Here is a 19,192-nt window from a genome sequence, read left to right as displayed (position 1 = left end):
ATTTGCATGTACTTTTTTTTAGAGGGAATTGTTTGAGTAGCCAAACGACTATATGAAACATGGAATTAGTCCATTTCAAAAGTAAGTGAACCCCCAGCTGAATTGGTAAAGTCAAGCAGGTAACAGATTCAGTGAAACTTGTTTGGGTGCTTAATTAGTCAATTAAGCAAACCGATCATCTGAGACATCCTTAGGGAAAGGTTTGGGCAACACAGATTAAAAGAGAGAGGAAACCAACCAAACTACTGTAGTGCCAAGGTGTACCCACACAGATCAACAATGCCGAGAGGAAACAAGATATCCGAACACATCAGGAAGAAGGTTCTGACAGCCCATCAGTCTTGGGAAAGCTATAAGACCATCTCCAAAAGATTCCAGCTCCATCCATCCATCCAAGACAAATAATTTAGAAATGGAGGGTGATAGAGATTATTTCCAAACACTGTTAATGACTTAAGAATATAATAATCAAGTGACTTGTATTAATATATTCCTTGTATGAATTATGTGCTTATGAAAGCAGGAGCATGGCTTTTCTCTCTGTGTGTGTAACTAGAATATTAGGTGCCACTAAGTCTGCATATGAACAAGAGCATGTTTAGACCAGAGGAGATAAGAAAGGAACTGTGCTTCTTCCGACCTTGTGCAAAACTGCCATCCTTGCAAGACAGGGAGCCTCGGACGTGAGAAATCCACCACGTGATCATCCCTGCTCAAAGCTAAACTTCTGACTATATAAACTTGGTGCGAAGAGTTTATCATTGCTTCACTGTCAGCCTCGGCTGGGAGGGGAGCCCAATTGCAATTGTTGTTGTTTGTCTGTCTAATAAATATACTTTCATGCAGCTACGGAGTCCTGAGGTAACTAGGGTGATTTTTCACCTATCAGAGGGCATTCAACATGACCGCATCTCTGCCTAGAAGTGGACGCCCATCAAGACCATCACCAAGAAGCACTTGGTCTGATTGTAGACCCATGTACATTTACCCCAGATGCTGCCAGAGAGGTCCGAAACTCTTTAGAGGTGATGTGTGGGTTGACTTTTACCTGATTTATTCTTCTTCTGGTGCTTCTTGGTGATGGTCTTGATGGGCATCCACTTCTAGGCAGAGATGGGGTCATGTTGAATGCCCTCCATTTCTAAATTATTTGTCTTGGATGGATGGATGGAGCTGGAATCTTTTGGAGATGGTCTTAAAGCTTTCCCAAGACTGATGGGCTGTCAGTACCTTCTTCCTGATGTTCTCGGATATCTCGTTTCCTCTCGGCATTGTTGATCTGTGTGGGTACACCTTGGCACTACAGTAGTTTGGTTGTTTTCCTCTCTCTTTTAATCTGTGTTGCCCAAACCTTTCCCTAAGGATGTCTCAGATGATCGGTTTGCTTAATTGACTAATTAAGCACCCAAATAAGTTTCACTGAATCTGTTATCTGCTTGACTTTACCAATTCAGCTGGGGGTTCACTTACTTTTGAAATGGACTAATTCCATGTTTCATGTAGTTTTTTGGCTACTCAAACAATTTCCTCTAAACAAGTACATGCAAATGATAAACATAAACCTGACATTTCATCTATGGAAAATTGGTGATACAAAAATGAAAAATCATGGTAAAACAACAGAAAACGCTTAAGTGCTCAAGGGGTTCACATACTTTCAAGTGGCACTGTAGTTGAGAATGAGGGCCTTTCACTACCACCAACATATAATCACACAATCACACAAAAAAGAAACATTAAAAGCATTTTCCACTCTCAGTAAAATGAGGTTAATTTCACTATACACTAGAGGGCATCAATGAACCACTGCTGTATATGACTGAATGATCCCTGAATTGTCAAAGTCAAGTCAAGTCAAAGTGTTTATTGTCACATGCACCAAATAGCTTAGCGTCATCAGAGCCGTGAAATTCTTCTAACCTGGCAGGCAATATCTACCCAGTAGCCGGGCATACAAGATATAAAAGATTGCCCTGCAGGTCTGACTTACTGCATCCTCTGTCATGCCATTCTGACACATAACTAAAGACCTAGCAGTGGCTATGCTTGGGTTAACGGAAGAATCCGATTGAGTTTATTCCCCTAAACTGTAGTTACCCCTGTTTCATAACCACAGCATCTTGCAACACATCCTGAAAGTTACAAAGGTCATGACCATGAGTGTACAGTTAGAAAATTATTGAGTAACTTAAAACAAACATATCTCATATTTTATGATAATTATGTATGATATACATTTGTGATACAATAATATGACAGTAACAGGATTGAATATATATTGAAGTTTGGAGGTTGTTTAATGATTATGCACCTCAGAGAATTGTTGAATACAGTTCAGCTCAGTCACAAGATTTGACTATAGAATGTGTATAGAGTGTGGCATGGAAAAGTCAGTAGCAAGGCTGTCATTGAAAATGTGAATTCTAGTCAGTGTCCACCCTGTAACAACGCATTATGTAATAACACCGCATTATGTAATAATGTAATACATTTGCATGCCATTATGTAATAACTGCTGCATTTTGTAATAATCTGCCGCATTATGAAATAAACTGCTTGAACGCAATATGTAATCACATGTTATCACATAATGCGGGTGTTGCGATTTATTTTTTAGCTAAATGTAACAATTGGTGCATTACGTAATAACCAACCGAAATTGACATTTTCATTGATAAAAACAGCATAATAATGTGTATTTTACTCAAAATTAATACTTAAGAAGACAGTATGTCAAACCTTTGCTCAGCTTACATTGTAACAAGCCACCTTTTAACTTCGGGTTCATTTAAACGCACAAGGGGTTCTTTTCAATGAATAAGTATTATTCTGACACAAATTGTAGGATGGCCAATATTATGCAGACCCAGAGTAAAAGACAAAAATAGTTGCAGAACAAATGACTGATGTGGAACAGTTAATTATTTCAAACTCTTTATTCTCCAATTAGGGTTTTGGCAAAGAACAGATACCATCCTATAGAGGTACAGACATCATGGATGAACATTTTCAACAACAAATACAGTAGTATGCCAATATTTGATAATAGGCCTAATAAGTACTCAATCAACTAAATGAAAAACAATCCAGCTGTAACATACAGCCTAACACACACAATGGAACTGTAGTGGATAATAAAGTGTAAACATACACTAGACCTAGACCTAAACTAGACCTAAAACAGGCCATGGCTCACATTTCACACACATATAGCCAAACTATAACCCATGCATCTGAAAATCAAAGTTTAAACTAGGGAGACTCAAGAAAATCTACCTACAATGCAAAACACCAAATATAGCACCACGTTTTCCAAAAAATATCTTTGATTTTAAATTGACCATGGCCAATATGCCAGGCCATCGTCCACTTGCTATTTTTGCTGAATAGCTCCCTTAGTCTAATCGCAAGACCACTTCTAGGTCCAGCAGATTTGTACAGCCTCATTATACTAATGTTATTATCGTGATCATAATCCAAGTCAAGGCTGTCAGCTAAAGATTCTCTGAGGTAGATTTGAGGATGGAATGGATCTGCAAGGTCTCGAAAAAGTTGAGAAACTCTGTTAAATACCCTGAGCATTGACATGTCTGCATTAAGGGTCAACTGGATGATAAATGACAGCAATTCTGCAGGCAAGATGGGTGTGCCATGTATTCTGTTTTCCGTATCATTATCTGGAGGTCCACACAGCTGGACATCATCTTGGGGTGATGTTTTGAGGTTGGTGCAGGTGTGTCTAAATGACCAGTCAGAGAGGTGTTTTGAAATGGCAAGCTGTGCTGTATTAATGGACCTCGCCGCGAGAGGAGGTGGCACCACAGTCCCAGGGCTGCTTTTAGTAGTAACCATGGAAACCACATGATTCCATGAGAAATGACCTCTTCTAGTCATTCTTTTGCTGCAGCTGCCATGTAATCTAAACAGTGTCTCTGTTACTCAGCTGCTATTGCAAGATGTCCACATCAACAAGGTCATGTTTGTCTCCCAGGGAGCACACATACTTTAATGCCTTGAGAAGTACTCTGAACTTGATTTGAGTACATTGAGTACTGTTGTGGTGTAAACAGAACCGTGGTAGTCCAATAACTGATCACCATTGACAATTTTAGAGCCTTTTTAGGTTACACCTAGCACCACCATCTTATAAAACCCTGAAAGCAGAGTTAGAGTTTGAAAGCATCCAGGTGTTGTTATTGTATTGCCTGTGCCTGGGCTAGTGCCTCAGTTCTTATTTGTTAGCTAAAAAATTGCTCCATGTAGGGTTTGATTTATTGCTAGGGGAGGCAGAAATGGATCCCTGCTCCCAGAGGTGGAGCCAAAGCTGTGATGTTGGATATATCTTGCTGAGATGTGGTATTCTGTAACCCAAGCTCAATATTTCACAGAACACCTTTGGATTTAAAGTTACTCTTGATGCTATGATGTGTCATGTAACATGATTTTTTTTTTCAGAGGGATGTATGTAAAATAAACAGTGGAAAAGAAAGAGTAAAGTGTGATCTGCAGTCATTATTTACAATAGGGGGCTGTAAAACACGGGAGATTTGGAATTTCTGATGTAGACGTCACTTGTAGCTATAGTTAATTACTTGACTTAATATATGACTCATACTTCCTGTATGCTAGATGACACTTCATGTATTAACTGTTTTCTTTGGGGAATTACCACAAAGGGAACATTCAGGTAGAAATTGTTACAGTTGTTCTGCTACTCTCTTTCCCTACCTTTTTATTTGTCTCTATTCAATCTATGACATGTCTGTGAACATGTATACATATGTGTGTGTGTAAGTGGCATTTTGCCTTTTGGTGACATGGATGGATATGTGTGTGTGTAAGTGGCATTTTGCCATTTGATGACATGGATGGTGGAACCAATTAAGGTTTGAAGTTTTCCCTGTCTTCTCTGCAGTGTGTCTTCTTTGTGTGCGTGTGTGTGTGTGTGTGTTCCTCCATACAACGGAAGAGACAGGGAAAGGGAAGAAGGACATCTCTTCATGATCACGTCCAATCACAGCTGCTTAGAATCCTACCTGAGACCCCCTCTGGGTGAAGACCATTTAAATTACTCATGTTTCTGAAAACTCATGTGCTGACTTGACAGCTTGCTAGGACATCAAACCAGTATTTAGTTCCATCGATGGTCCATGAATATTGGATGCAGAAGAATCGTCATAGTAGGCCTACCATTTCTTTTTAGGAATACTGTTGTGTGTGAAAGTGAATGAAAGGGTAGATCATTTTATATTTATTGTTTTATTAAAATATTTCAGTGATAGAAAGGATGCAAATGATGTCACCAGATAACTTTGCTGGATGTGATGTGTCGATACGGTAAATGGGTTGACAGCTGAATATTCACCCTTTACTGCGTGGTTGAATCCACTTTCTCTCAGAAAAACAATACTGGTCTGGTATGTCTGTTTTTTTCGAGATAATTCACTAAACAATGTAGTCTGGCCGCTGAACAATTCCAAACCCCTTTCAAATCCAATCATATGGTGTTATTCTACATCTTGTAAAGGTGTGCTGCTACCAAGTAGACTGTAAAATCTATTGGCAAGTTTCTATTATGCTCTCTTTGGATAGGTGGGTGTGTCTAGCATCAGTTAATACAGCATGGTACTCAAGTACTCCTCCACGGCACACTTGGGAAGGAATTCAAACTGAAAGTGAAAGGCGTAGTAGTTGTTTCATGTGTCTTAAAAGCATTCACTCATGGGACTTTTAACCTCTCAAGCCAGCTGAAATGTGCATCATTGACAGTATTCATATAACACTTCAGTATGTATCCCTACTTCATTTGCATAAATAACTGTTTTTCCCATATTATTGTAGCGCAGTCTCAAATTATGTAATGTCATTATCAAGGTCTATAGCCTACGATGTTCTTACATCTTCAGCTAGCAGCATTGCATGAGCTCAACGGAGGAAAATGAACCAACCATGCGAGCAGTTATTATCATCAGTAATTATTTCAGAATTTAGACCATGAGCATTAACTAGACCTAATGCATTTCATAATTTTACCGTAATCTCATACAGTCAGTAGCGCGCAGTGTACTCTAACAGCCACAGCTCTCTATCACTGGACAATGACATTTCTATTCTGATTGTGTACAAACAGGTACATCATCAAATTGCGCGTTCTGAACATAATAAGACAGCAATGGCAGCTGTAAGGAATTTAATGACTTGACATCACGGATGTATCTCTCTCTCTCACTCTCTCTCTCTCTCTCTCTCTCTCTCTCTCTCTCTCTCTCTTTCTCTCTCGCTCTCTCGTGCACGGCAGCTTACGAGAGAGCATCCCATAATCAGGTCACATTTCACTGTGGACTCAGCATCCATCTCCTTCATCTGAAAGAACACCTTTAAGAACGTCCGTTAGTTGACCAATCTGTCAACAAGCACCGAACGATGATGGAGATCATCAATTTAGGGCGCCTTCTGGTAGCGGCTTTAATGATAATAGGATCTTCCGCGCAAGAAGAAGTGAAGACTGAAAAAGAACCCGGAAAAACAGGGAATTTCATGGAAGATGAGAAGTGGCTGGCCACCATTTCCCAATACAGTCGCAAGATCAAACACTGGAATCGCTTCAGAGATGTAAGTTGTCCTCCTGAATTGAAGAGAACATTAAGAATGTGCGTCCAAATATCCATTAGCATTGCTGTAGTCAGAAGGAAGGCATCACGTCGTCACTTGCTATAGAGTAGCCCTCATTTTCCTAAGTTCATCAGTGTTCCTGAATGGAAACAGTGCGTTATGGTCAAACAGCAGCAACATTAAGTGTTTCTATTTTGTAGGATATAATTCTTTTACGGAAGCTTAGCAGTAGGTTGTTTGAAAATTAAGACAAATAAACCTGTTTGGAGAAAGTTTTTGACACGTTGCACGTAACAAATGTTTCAGGTTAAGACATGAGGAATTCAAGTGGCACTTAATATTGTAGCTTATTGCGGTTACGTTCACTGTTATACATTCGAAGTAGCATTCTGTTTAATGGGCTTTGATTGCGATTTTAAGTGGAGGGTTAATTCACGTACAATCAGTGTGCAATTATAAACTGTAGATTGGTTATGGAGTTCAGTGGTTAAGACTAATCACAGCACAGTGATCAGAGATTAGGCCAGTTTGGTACAGTGGAATGTTGTGTCCAGTGTGTTATACCATGCCCATTGAGAACTGTGTGTTATACCATGCCCATTGAGAACTGTGTGTTATACTATGCCAATTGAGAACTGTGTGTTCTACCATGCCCATTGAGAACTGTTCAAAGAAAGCAATCCATCTGCAGACACTTTATGTATTACATCTAGGATTATATTCCTCTAAATTATTACCAAATGTCATTGGGAACACAGAGTATTAATCACATTTTGAGCATGAAAAGATAAAGTATGAATAGCAGTGTGATTATGGATGTGTTGACCTGCTGTCTTTACAAGGCTTCTTGTATTGCTACCAGTCCTCTTAGAAGCTGTTGTATTCCCTGGTCTTTGAATGAAGGGATAGGGATGCTCTGAGATTTCCTGGAACTCTGCTTCAGTGAAAGTTCTTCTTTAATGATGACAGAGACCGCCTTAGATATTGCACTCCACTGAATGGCACAAACACAGCTGTTCTGTTTTTCATTTGATAGTCATGCCACAGGTGGGGGGGGGCGGGGGGAGTTCCCTGATGCTCATGCATGTGTTCCTTTCATGCAGGGCTGAGGGCTCTGTCATATCCAGGGCGCTCTTCCTACTGTGATTTAAAGAAGAGAGACATGCCAAAGGAGAATCATGCCATCTCTGTTCGTCTTCCAGCAACTGCTTTGATCTTAGGCGTTCATTTCAGAGAAAGCTAGGTGGCTGTATCCATGGTATAATCCAACAGAGTAGGCAAGACAATAGACTAATGTAGAACTGTAGTGGGTAATGATGATCACCTGGGACTACTGCTAGAGAGTGTCTCAAAAACACGTTATTTATCAGTTAAACTTTTCATGAACTTATTTAGGAGGAAATCCCTCTGCTTGCTTGTTTGGTTTTGATTTTCATTGAGAGAGGATGTCATGCATTATCACAAAGGTGTTTCTTCAGAGAAATAAATATAGATATAACCTTTCGTAGACCTTGTGAAGAGGTTTTGAGGTTCAGCAGTAATGCCTGGATTTGCACAATGAAAATGGACTTGATTGAGACTGATCATCATGTAACATTTTCTTAGACATAGAGGGCCGAGATGAAAAGGTGAAACTTGTAATAGCTTTTCTGTTTTCTCCCAGGAAATATTTCGTTCCATCTGTATCATAACATAGTGCCTTGGGAATTATTTTCCAGTATGGACGCTGCTTGATTTATCTACCATGACACCAATATGTCAGTTTAAGGTATATGTTTGCCAGAAGAGAGTAAAACACATTTATGTGGCATATGATCCCGTGGGATCCCAATCCTCCCATCTCCTATAGTAACTAATGGAATGGATCATTCTAGTACAGAAACCTCAAGAAAGGAAAAAACAAAGCTGGGTCATTTTGCTATGGGGTTTCTATGCAGATTATGTTCATGGTGCAAATGTATGTTTATTAATATTCTTTCATTGATGTTTCTAGATAATCTCAGTGTTAAAGAATTAATGCCAGTCCAACAGAAACTGCTACATAAAAGCGACCAGATGTATCATGCAGTCATATTCAGGACATTTTCCCTTTTGGCTTTATGTCCCCAAAAATATAATACAGCCTGTTGGTTTGAGAAGAAGCAAGTAAAGATGAGCCAGGACTCGTACATCTACTTCACTTAAATACAGAAATGCAGAACTTTTGTGACTGTGTGGCACTAGTCTGTACCTTTTCTACAGACATTGTTGTTTTGAGGTTAGGCATTGTTCTAAGACATAACCAGTGGATCTGGTCTGGTATTGGCAGTTTTCCTCATCATTAAACTCTCTCTACAATTTAAATGCCACAGCCAGGATCGCTCACAATTGAATCAGTTATTTGCTATGATGAAGACATATTTATTGTGATATTGTGCTAACGTGACCACAAATGAAAATCTCAAAGTTATTGGAGGATATTCATGTAAATGTTAAAACATGTAGCAGTTCAGATAGGAGGACTCCATCCTCCATCTAATTCTACCCCCTATCCCTTCAACCACCCCTTACCATGGTAAAAGAGTCTTTGTGACTAAACCATGAGTGAATCTGTCATCTGTTCCACTGAAAACATACAACCAACAGAGCTGGCCAATCCTCTCTCTCTCTCTCTCTCTCTCTCTCTCTCTCTCTTTCTCTATCGCTCTCTCCTTCTCTCTCTCTGTTATGCAGAAGGAGCTCATTTCAAAGCCGTGTTTCTCTTCAGCTGTGTCGGCCTGCACCTGTTATGCGACCACTACATTTTTAATGAACCAAAAATGTTTCCTGAGTGTGCTCAAACGGTCTCTCAGCTCCCCCAGTCATTATCATATGATTAAAAATGCAGCATGGAAAAGATAAGGGGTGGGGGTTGGTGTTGATGCTCAAGGGGATGGATTTCTTAATTAAGAAGCTTTTTTTCCCCAAAGATGTCAGAATGGTGTGACAGTGGTTCTTAAATGTCTTTGTTGCTGTAGTAGCATATCAGCCTGCTGCAGTTGAGTTATGGCATGCCAACCATTACAAGGAGAGGGAAACACTAATCTAAGCAGCCAGGCTGGAGGCCAGAGCAGCATCCGCTAATATTAGGAGTTGCCTCCGTCCTCTCCCGTTGCGTGGGATGGGGGAATTCAGAATGTCAAACGCTATGTGAGCACAGCTGCTGACAGGGCCAGACCCGTGCACTTGCCAGCACCCCTTGTCCTCTGCTTCACACAGTGATGCTATGTGTGATGTGGGCTGGGGAGCTGGAGCTGGAGCTGGCTCGAGCCCTGGAGCACCTGCACAACAGCCAGGAGATCATTAGGCATAATGCAGTGTAAGATGAAGCAGCCAAGCTTGCCATCAAAGCTGTGCTGAATTAGTGTATTATACACAGTCCAGCTCACCAACGCAACACAGGTACAGGAAAGCAGTTGTCATTGACTACAACAGCTGTTGCATAATTCCATTACTGTGTGTACTGTATGGTGCAGCTGCTTTTAAAGCAAGTGCTTCAGATGTGACCTTCTTGAGGAACAAAGTGAAACGCATGCCAGTCTCTGCGGACCTTGATGTGGAGTAGAGATAAAGTCTGTTCAGTTGACATCTTACAAAGACAAGTGAAGCTATTGCTGCAGAGCATCTTGGCTAGCCACCAAAAGCGTAGGTGGACTTTAATTGAGTAGAGAGGAGAGGGGGGGGGGGGGGGGGGACGCCTTTTATCATCCACTCCAGGGGTACAGCCACTTCCTGTCCAATGTGAGCTTTATCTTTGCAGTGCAGGAGGAGAGAATGGTGGTCCCGGGTTATTTTGAGACTGCATTGCTGATTCTGTCCTATAGTGGCTCTTGGAAATATTCAAACATCACAATATACGTTTTGTATCTATTTGAGAGTTATTCTGTCATCTATTTTTAGAAATCATTGATAGTTGTAAACATGATAGAACTGACCAGGATAATTCTGCCAGAACAGAAAGACAAAATAGTGGTGCATATTTTCAGGTAATCAACTTGAAAAATGTCACCCCATATTTCTCAGATATTATTGAAAATGAATGACATGGTTTCATATGAAATGACTGATAAACTACATTCTGACAAACTCACTATACAGTGCCACTTGAAAGTATGTGAACCCCTTGAGCACTTAAGCGTTTTCTGTTGTTTTACCATGATTATTCATTTTTTTATCACCAATTTTCCATAGATGAAATGTCAGGTTTATATTTATCATTTGCATGTACTTGTTTAGAGGAAATTGTTTGAGTAGCCGAAAAACTACATGAAACATGGAATTAGTCCATTTCAAAAGTAAGTGAACCCCCAGCTGAATTGATAAAGTCAAGCAGGTAACAGATTCAGTGAAACTTATTTGGGTGATTAATTAGTCAATTGAGCAAACCGATCATCTGAGACATACTTAGGGAAAGGTTTGGGCAACACAGATTAAAAGAGAGAGGAAACCAACCAAACTACTGTAGTGCCAAGGTGTACCCACACAGATCAACAATGCCGAGAGGAAACGAGATATCCGAGAACATCAGGAAGAAGGTACTGTCAGCCCATCAGTCTTGGGAAAGCTATAAGACCATCTCCAAAAGATTCCAGCTCCATCCATCCATCCAAGACAAATAATTTTGAAATGGAGGGCATTCAACATGACCGCATCTCTGCCTAGAAGTGGACGCCCATCAAGACCATCACCAAGACGCACCAGAAGAAGAATAAATCAGGTAAAAGTCAACCCACACATCACCTCTAAAGAGTTTCGGACCTCTCTGGCAGCATCTGGGTTAAATGTACATGGGTCTACAATCAGACGAAAATAGTTGGTTTTGATCGTGACAAAATAATTCTATCTCGGACTCATCTGTTTAAAGAAGGGACTTCCAGAAGGCCTTTAGTTTATCCAAGTGCTCTCGGGCAAAGTTGAAACGGGCAGTTATGTTCTTTCTTGAGAGCAGAGGCTTCCTTCTAGCAACCCGATCATGAATGTCATGTCTATTCAATTTTCCTCTGATTGTAGACCCATGTACATTTACCCCAGATGCTGCCAGAGAGGTCTGAAACTCTTTAGAGGTGATGTGTGGGTTGACTTTTACCTGATTTATTCTTCTTCTGGTGCTTCTTGGTGATAGTCTTGATGGGCGTCCACTTCTAGGCAGAGATGCGGTCATGTTGAATGCCCTCCATTTCAAAATTATTTGTCTTGGATGGATGGATGGAGCTGGAATCTTTTGGAGATGGTCTTATAGCTTTCCCAAGACTGATGGGCTGTCAGAACCTTCTTCCTGATGTTCTCGGATATCTCGTTTCCTTTCGGCATTGTTGATCTGTGTGGGTACACCTTGGCATTACAGTAGTTTGGTTGGTTTCCTCTCTCTTTTAATCTGTGTTGCCCAAACCTTTCCCTAAGGATGTCTCAGATGATCGGTTTGCTTAATTGACTAATTAAGCACCCAAATAAGTTTCACTGAATCTGTTACCTGCTTGACTTTACCAACTTAGCTGGGGGTTCACTTACTTTTGAAATGGACTAATTCCATGTTTCATGTAGTCTTTTGGCTACTCAAACAATTCCCTCTAAAAAAAGTACATGCAAATGATAAACATAAACCTGACATTCCTTCTATGGAAAATTGGTGGTGAAAAAAATGAAAAATCATGGTAAAACAACAGAAAACTCCTAAGTGGTCAAGGGGTTCACATACTTTAAAGTGGCACTGTATGTGTATGACTTTAAATAATTAGTTACACTTGTCACTGGTACAAGTAAAAGTACAGCTATGGTCCTCGCTTTCCTGATCTCACAGTGAGGTCTGGAGAGAAATGATAAATGCACAACAGTATGTGTCCCATCTCACCTTCATCTCTCTCTTTGACCTTAAGACTGAGCTCTCCTCACCATAGAGACAGTCATACCTGTCATTTAGACTGAGCTCTCCTCACCATAGCGACAGTCAGACCTGTCATTGAGACTGAGCTCTCCTCACCATAGAGACAGTCATACCTGTCATTTAGACTGAGCTCTCCTCACCATAGCGACAGTCAGCCTGTCATTGAGACTGAGTTCTCCTCACCATAGCGACAGTCAGACCTGTCATTGAGACTGAGCTCTCCTCACCATAGCGACAGTCAGACCTGTCATTGAGACTGAGCTCTCCTCACCATAGCGACAGTCAGACCTGTCATTGAGACTGAGCTCTCCTCACCATAGCGCCAGTCAGACCTGTCATTGAGACTGAGCTCTCCTCACCATAGCGACAGTCAGACCTGTCATTGAGACTGAGCTCTCCTCACCATAGCGACAGTCAGACCTGTCATTGAGACTGAGCTCTCCTCACCATAGCGATAGGCAGACCTGTCATTGAGACTGAGCTCTCCTCACCATAGCGCCAGTCAGACCTGTCATTGAGACTGAGCTCTCCTCACCATAGCGACAGTCAGACCTGTCATTGAGACTGAGCTCTCCTCACCATAGCGACAGTCAGACCTGTCATTGAGACTGAGCTCTCCTCACCATAGCGACAGTCAGACCTGTCATTGAGACTGAGCTCTCCTCACCATAGCGACAGTCAGACCTGTCATTGAGACTGAGCTCTCCTCACCATAGCGACAGTCAGACCTGTCATTGAGACTGAGCTCTCCTCACCATAGAGACAGTCAGACCTGTCATTGATGTGACCAAAGGTTTGCAGAAGTACCGGTGTGCATGACTATGTGAGCAGTACTCCCTTGCTTGTTTGAGTACAATTAATTGTGTTAAATTGTGTAAAGTCTTAATCTGACAATCTAACGGAGTGGATGTTAAGACATATAGTTGCACAGCATATCAGAATAATTTAGTTGATAAGCCAAATGGTAAGGCTGTGTATTGGCAAGAAACTGGCACTACAATATGTATCATGATACAGGGATTACGATTCAAATATATTGCGTTACGTTGGAGTTGAAGAGTCAGATGACTGAAGAGAGATTACAATACCGCTATGTAGCGGCTAAGGGTTTAACACAAAATGAACTACTGTCTAACACAAATCATGCATGTAAATGATTAAAGTCTAATGGATACAGTGCTTTTGAGAATAGATACACTATCTCAAAACATAATATTGTGATGCTCAAGTGTATCAATATTTTTCTTACACCCCTACAGAATGGATAATGATTTCACATACAGGAAATTAAAATTGTTGCTGTCAAAAACACTTAAAGCTTATAGACTCAGTTGCATTGCCCTATTTCAGTACTTACTATCAGTGGTTAGTGGTTACTAAACATTTGTTTGTTAAACTAAAACTAAAGCATGGGTTGAGGATGAGGCTTGCTCATTTATAATCATACGAAATGTTTGTTTTCTCACCAAATCTTTTTTGCAGGCTACTTTAAGTACATTGCATATACATTGCCAGATAAGTTTAAAAAGCACAGCAATTGTACTAATTTCACTATGAATTAAGAATCACAGGATCACTTGTCATGCCCCAGCTATTAGCATTCATCAATCATTCTTAGTGCGCTATTAATTGATTTGGCTCTCCTTGACATTTGTCAAACAGGTCAATTAATTTGAAACTAATCCCAAATAGCCTTAGGAGTACAATTTATAAATTTACTACAGCGATTATTGAATATTTACTACAGGGATTATTGAATATTTGCCTCTAACTGCAAATCTTGGAGAGATTTTCACATCCTGTATTAATGCCAGCTCTTAAGGTCTGTCCCTTGTGTGCATCTATCTGCATTGCATTTATACTGTAGATGCATTGTAAAGGAGGATACCTGCTCTGAGATCATCCGTGGTATACCCATGGTACATGTGAAGATGGCATCCATCCGTTTGCTAAATCTATGTGGTAGATGGTTGCATCTTTTAATCAGTTGGCACCAATTATAAAGCAAATCCTGTTTTAATATGATGGTGAGAGTGTAGTTTGGAAGGCTTGTAGTTTGAGTTTCAGAGTATACACATGCTTCCCTGTGTACTTGACAATAAGAGGGAGTAACACACATAGCTGATGACACAGAGCCAAAGTGTAGACACCACTATGTGAATGACAGCTCTTAGTGAGTCGGCTCATTGTAAAACCGTCTGCTTACATATGTATGAAACAAACACAAAAATGCCCAAATGAGTACATGATTTGTGTCATGAACAGCTGAGCTCTTATGAAAAAGTGTGATGGAGAGCCCCATCAAGTGGATTAAGGCAGCTCATCTAATGGAAGAACATCATCACAGTCTCCACCTGGGTGATAAGGACCTTACAGGGGGATGATATAGTGTTCTGTATAGTGATGGTATAGTGTTCTGTATACTGATAATATACTGTTATTCACTGTAAGGAGTACATGTTTTAAATCTAAGTTAGGATTCTACCATTTTTTTTTGGATCTCACTCATTTACAGTTCATTACAGCTTTTCTTACTGTTCTTTTTTTCTGAAGCAGACATGTGGAGATGTGAAGTTAGTTTAGGGTGTCAATTATCAGGGGCCATGATTTATGGAAACATTTTTGTATACATTTTTTTTTCAACACTTCTCTGTGTTTAATCTTCTCCCCATTATTTCCTGCTATCCAGGGCATTACTATATTACAAAGATCCTGAAGAACTACACAGTATAATCACTCCTATATAGTTCCACACACACTTTCAGCTGTGAGCCAAAGAGTTGGGTGACGATGACAAATGTCATGTACTCTAATCCACACCCAAGCCCATACTGAGAAGACTTCCAAAGCTCAGTCCAATTTGTGGAGTGCCTGTTTGACACGCTCAGTTTCATTCTGGAGATCTGGAAGATTATCAAACCATCAATCAGCATTCTCAGGCCTGGCAGGGGGAAGCTGTCTGCCATGTCAGATGCTGAGAGAGGGGCTGTGCAGGTCTTGCTTATGAGTTTGGCACTGGCAGCCAAATTTGCTTGTTTTAAGCAGATTTTGCTTAAAACAAGCAAATTTGGCTGCCAGTGCGTTAAGCAAATTTGGCTTGTTAAGATTTCTTAAAATAAGTAATATTTGCTTGAAATAGGCAAAAATAACCTTACCAAGAAAGCACTAGGTAAGTACAATTTAGCTAGAAACAAGACCAACTAGATTTTTTCATCTCAATATAAGAGTAATAACACTAGGTTAGAAAAGCATTTTTGCAGTGTAGATGCTATTGGCTACACCTCTGGATGTGTCATTAGTCCACGTGTCTTTGGTTTAACCATTTTAAACAACACTACAGTTAACTACAGTCTCCACAAACAGACAAAAATACTGATATATCAGAGTGTTTACAGCTATAACAGTGATAACAGTGTATGTGTGTGCTTGTGCCTATATAAATGTGGCCTACTGTTTGCTGCTGATTTATCATATGAGCTGTTCTCTGCTGGCAGACCAAACATGCAGTGGCCTTTTGTGGGTACGACTGCCTTGCTCTCCAGAACTACAGCCTGTAGGGGCTTGCTCTAAGCTGGGCGGGAGTCCAGAGCTGAGCCTGTCATTGCCAGTGTTGGCTCTGCGTAATGCCACTGCGTCTGTTGTCTGTGGGTCTAATGATGACTCTCCCTCCATGCACTGCTCTGTGTGTCTCCATGAGCTGCAGGCCAGCGGAGGGAGAAGATGCCTTCATAGGCAGGCGTGACACACTCATCCTGTGAGGCCCATGTTTTTATGTGGATAGGTATACAGCAGGTAATAACAGAGTCTTGAAGCAGAAGGGCTCGATGGCTTTCATCCTAACCTTAAACAGACAATGCCATTAAACATCTCAGTAACATTAACACCTCAGTAACAGTAACACCTTCAGCTAAAATAATACTTCATCCTCCAAGTTGGTGGTAGAAAGGAGGCAGCATTTGTTTCATCCCTCTTCAAACCAAGCTGCACTGATCCTAGTTGTGAGAACAGATCTCTTTCCTGAGCTTTGGAGTCTAAAGCCATGCTGATGTTGAGCATCCGTTTGAACCGTCTAAATCAGACGCATGGCACAGTCGCAGAGGTTTGAGATTGGGGCCGATTATTGTAGGACTGTATGTTCAGACAAGTTTCACTCAGCATTTAAAGTTGTAATCCTCCCCATCAAATAGGATTTTCTTATCGTTTCGTGTCTGACACACAGAGTTGTTATTTTGTGCTCCCTCATCGAGAAGGAATAGCGTGATCCAATTAGTGCATGCAAGAATATTTGGAGATTTCATGCCAATCAAGAAAATTATTAACTTTGTGAAGAGGGCTTCAGATGAAAGAACTCTCTTTTATGAGCAAGCCTTACTGCAGGTGTCAGGTTTGACGGATTCCTCTAAAATCTTGGTACTGCTGTGATACCGAAATATTGTTCAGTGACGCTAACAGCATGGGTGTAAATTTACAAGCTCATATTTATTGTTGCGTGTTTACATAAGCCAAGAAAGCAATTTATTCACCTTGTTCACACCATATTTGCTTTTGCGCTTCTCACAAATATGGAGCGAGATCTATCTTGGAATTGCACTGCTTGGGAGAAGTCCCTGTTCTGTGTAAGGAGTAGCCTTTTTTAAAACACTTAAAGAGTATTATCTGCACAAGCAGAAATTAGCATTATTACCTACTGGAAGAATAACACAAAGAGTGTTGAACCGCATGTGAACAGTTAGAACATGGGAATGAATCATATGAATCTAGAAGAAGTGACTTGTATTGTCATGTCTGAATGAGGATAATCCCTGACATCTCTCTCTTCTCTCTTTGCCTCTTGTGCCTCACGTTTCTGCAGGAAGTGGAGGTCAGTATCTAAACATGCACTTTCTAAATATGTTGCATCATTGTTCCATGATCAAATATGAAAGCAATCAGGCTCTTTGTCTACCTTGTGCAATTTTGACAATACAGTAAAGCAAAATTAGCACTGAAGCAATACATATAGAAATCATGAACATTATGTTGCATATGAACGTTTAATTCAAGCACTCTTAAGTGTTTTTTTTCTCTATGAAAACACGACAATTCTTCAATGAGAAGAGCATGCTTAGCTGCAGGCTTTACATTTTGTATGATTCAATAACCTCTGAAAATAACGTGGCTCTTTGGTTCTCTCCCTCCCCCAGGATGACTACATACGACCAGGGGATGCAGGTCAGGTTTCAAATGAAAGTAAGTCCTTTGTATGTAGCAAATTCATCTGTGTTCACCACCATGTGTTTACTGCCTGCTCCAAATCTGTCCTGGTTTTCATCGGAGAAAGACACCCGTGTTTGTTTGCCAAAGGATTTACAATGGCAAACAATGGAGAGCTTCTCTGCCTCTCATCATAGTGTACCGGGAGAGAGATTGAATATATAGACAGCATATGCTGAGGGAGCTGTGTGCCACACGAAACCATATCTATTTTTGCACGTGAGAGATAAGGACACAGGAAGGAGAGGTATGGCTCGACATGAGTGAGCACTCTCAGTCAATCTGGCCGTGCTATTTGCAGCAGTAGCATCTCTGAAAACCAACCAGCAGCAATCTCACACATTCAGCTGGATTGGTGCCTTAGTAAAGCCTTCACAGGAATGAGAACCTACATGTTAACGAGGACTGCACTGAGATGTGCACTATGACGATTATGTTGGTAAACAGTGAAAAGGCCTCCAGTATCTATAGCAACAAGAAACTCGGAAAAAATGATAGGACTGTATTTCTTTAGGTCACCACACATTTCTTGCCAATTATTTCTTTATGTATCTGACCTTGTTTGCAGTTTTAAGGGGTGGGGGTTGGGCCTGTGCATAGACAAACACAAATAGATATTTATTGTACAACAGCAAATTCACAAAATAATTGTTACAGGTCTGGCATGGGGTAAATGTTTTAAATAGAAATACACATTATGTGTAATATAAAGATAAAGGTTGTATCTCCGTGTTAATTCAATTTCAACCTGCTCCAATCAGAACCCTGTCCTTGACGTACACCGAAGATGAAGTCCTAGAAGAGAGGAAGTCCATTAGCAGATATCTTCAGATGGAATTAGTGTGTAACTGGCAGCTCTGCCAAGGGCCTTTTAAGAGCCCCGAGGGCATGATTAAGGACTGAGTGACATTGCCATTCTTACTGTGAAACATGAATCCACTTACATCAGAGATGGAGAGTGTTGCTCGACCAAAAGCTCTAAGAATTATGCTCATCTCAAGTGCAGGAGAAACGTTTTGAACAAATTCTCGACTTTACAATAGGTTTTAATTTTTAAAAAGCTCCAAATGAATCACACACAGTAATAAACACTTGTTTCGCTTCCATTTTGACAGAGCCCATAATAGAAAAAATCAAGCCAACTGCATCCTTGTTTCTCAAAGCGCTCTGCTAATTTACTTTCTGCAGCCACTTGGCCACTCCACACACCACTGTGTCCCCAGCCTCTAGTGACTCTCCCTCACAGGGATGGAGCCATTGGGAGGCAACATTAGCACAGTATTGATCCCCTTCAACACTGAACACAGCCAGACATGCACCTCACCCCACTGATCTGCCCTCTTCCTCATGACATAATCAGCCAGGCAGCAGTGGAGGTCAGCTGAATGATTTGTCACATTTGTTGGTCTTTTTTTCTACTACCACAGA

General features: G+C 40.6%; 1 protein-coding gene across 1 annotated transcript in view; it reads left to right on the top strand.

Moving 5' to 3' along the window:
* Positions 1-6,423: 6,423 nt before the first annotated feature.
* spock2 (SPARC (osteonectin), cwcv and kazal like domains proteoglycan 2) overlaps positions 6,424-19,192 on the top strand; it is a gene marked incomplete at both ends in the record, with an annotated part of 35,486 nt that continues 22,717 nt past the window's right edge. The window contains 2 exons of the mRNA XM_080849342.1: positions 6,424-6,612; positions 17,695-17,740. Of these exons, the coding sequence (XP_080705468.1) occupies positions 6,424-6,612; positions 17,695-17,740 (235 nt within the window). The remainder of the gene's footprint in view (positions 6,613-17,694; positions 17,741-19,192) is intronic.

The sequence above is a fragment of the Sprattus sprattus genome, assembly GCF_963457725.1.
Source record: "Sprattus sprattus genome assembly, chromosome: 12".
Lineage (NCBI taxonomy): Eukaryota > Metazoa > Chordata > Actinopteri > Clupeiformes > Clupeidae > Sprattus > Sprattus sprattus.
This window is presented reverse-complemented; position numbering and strand designations above follow the sequence as displayed.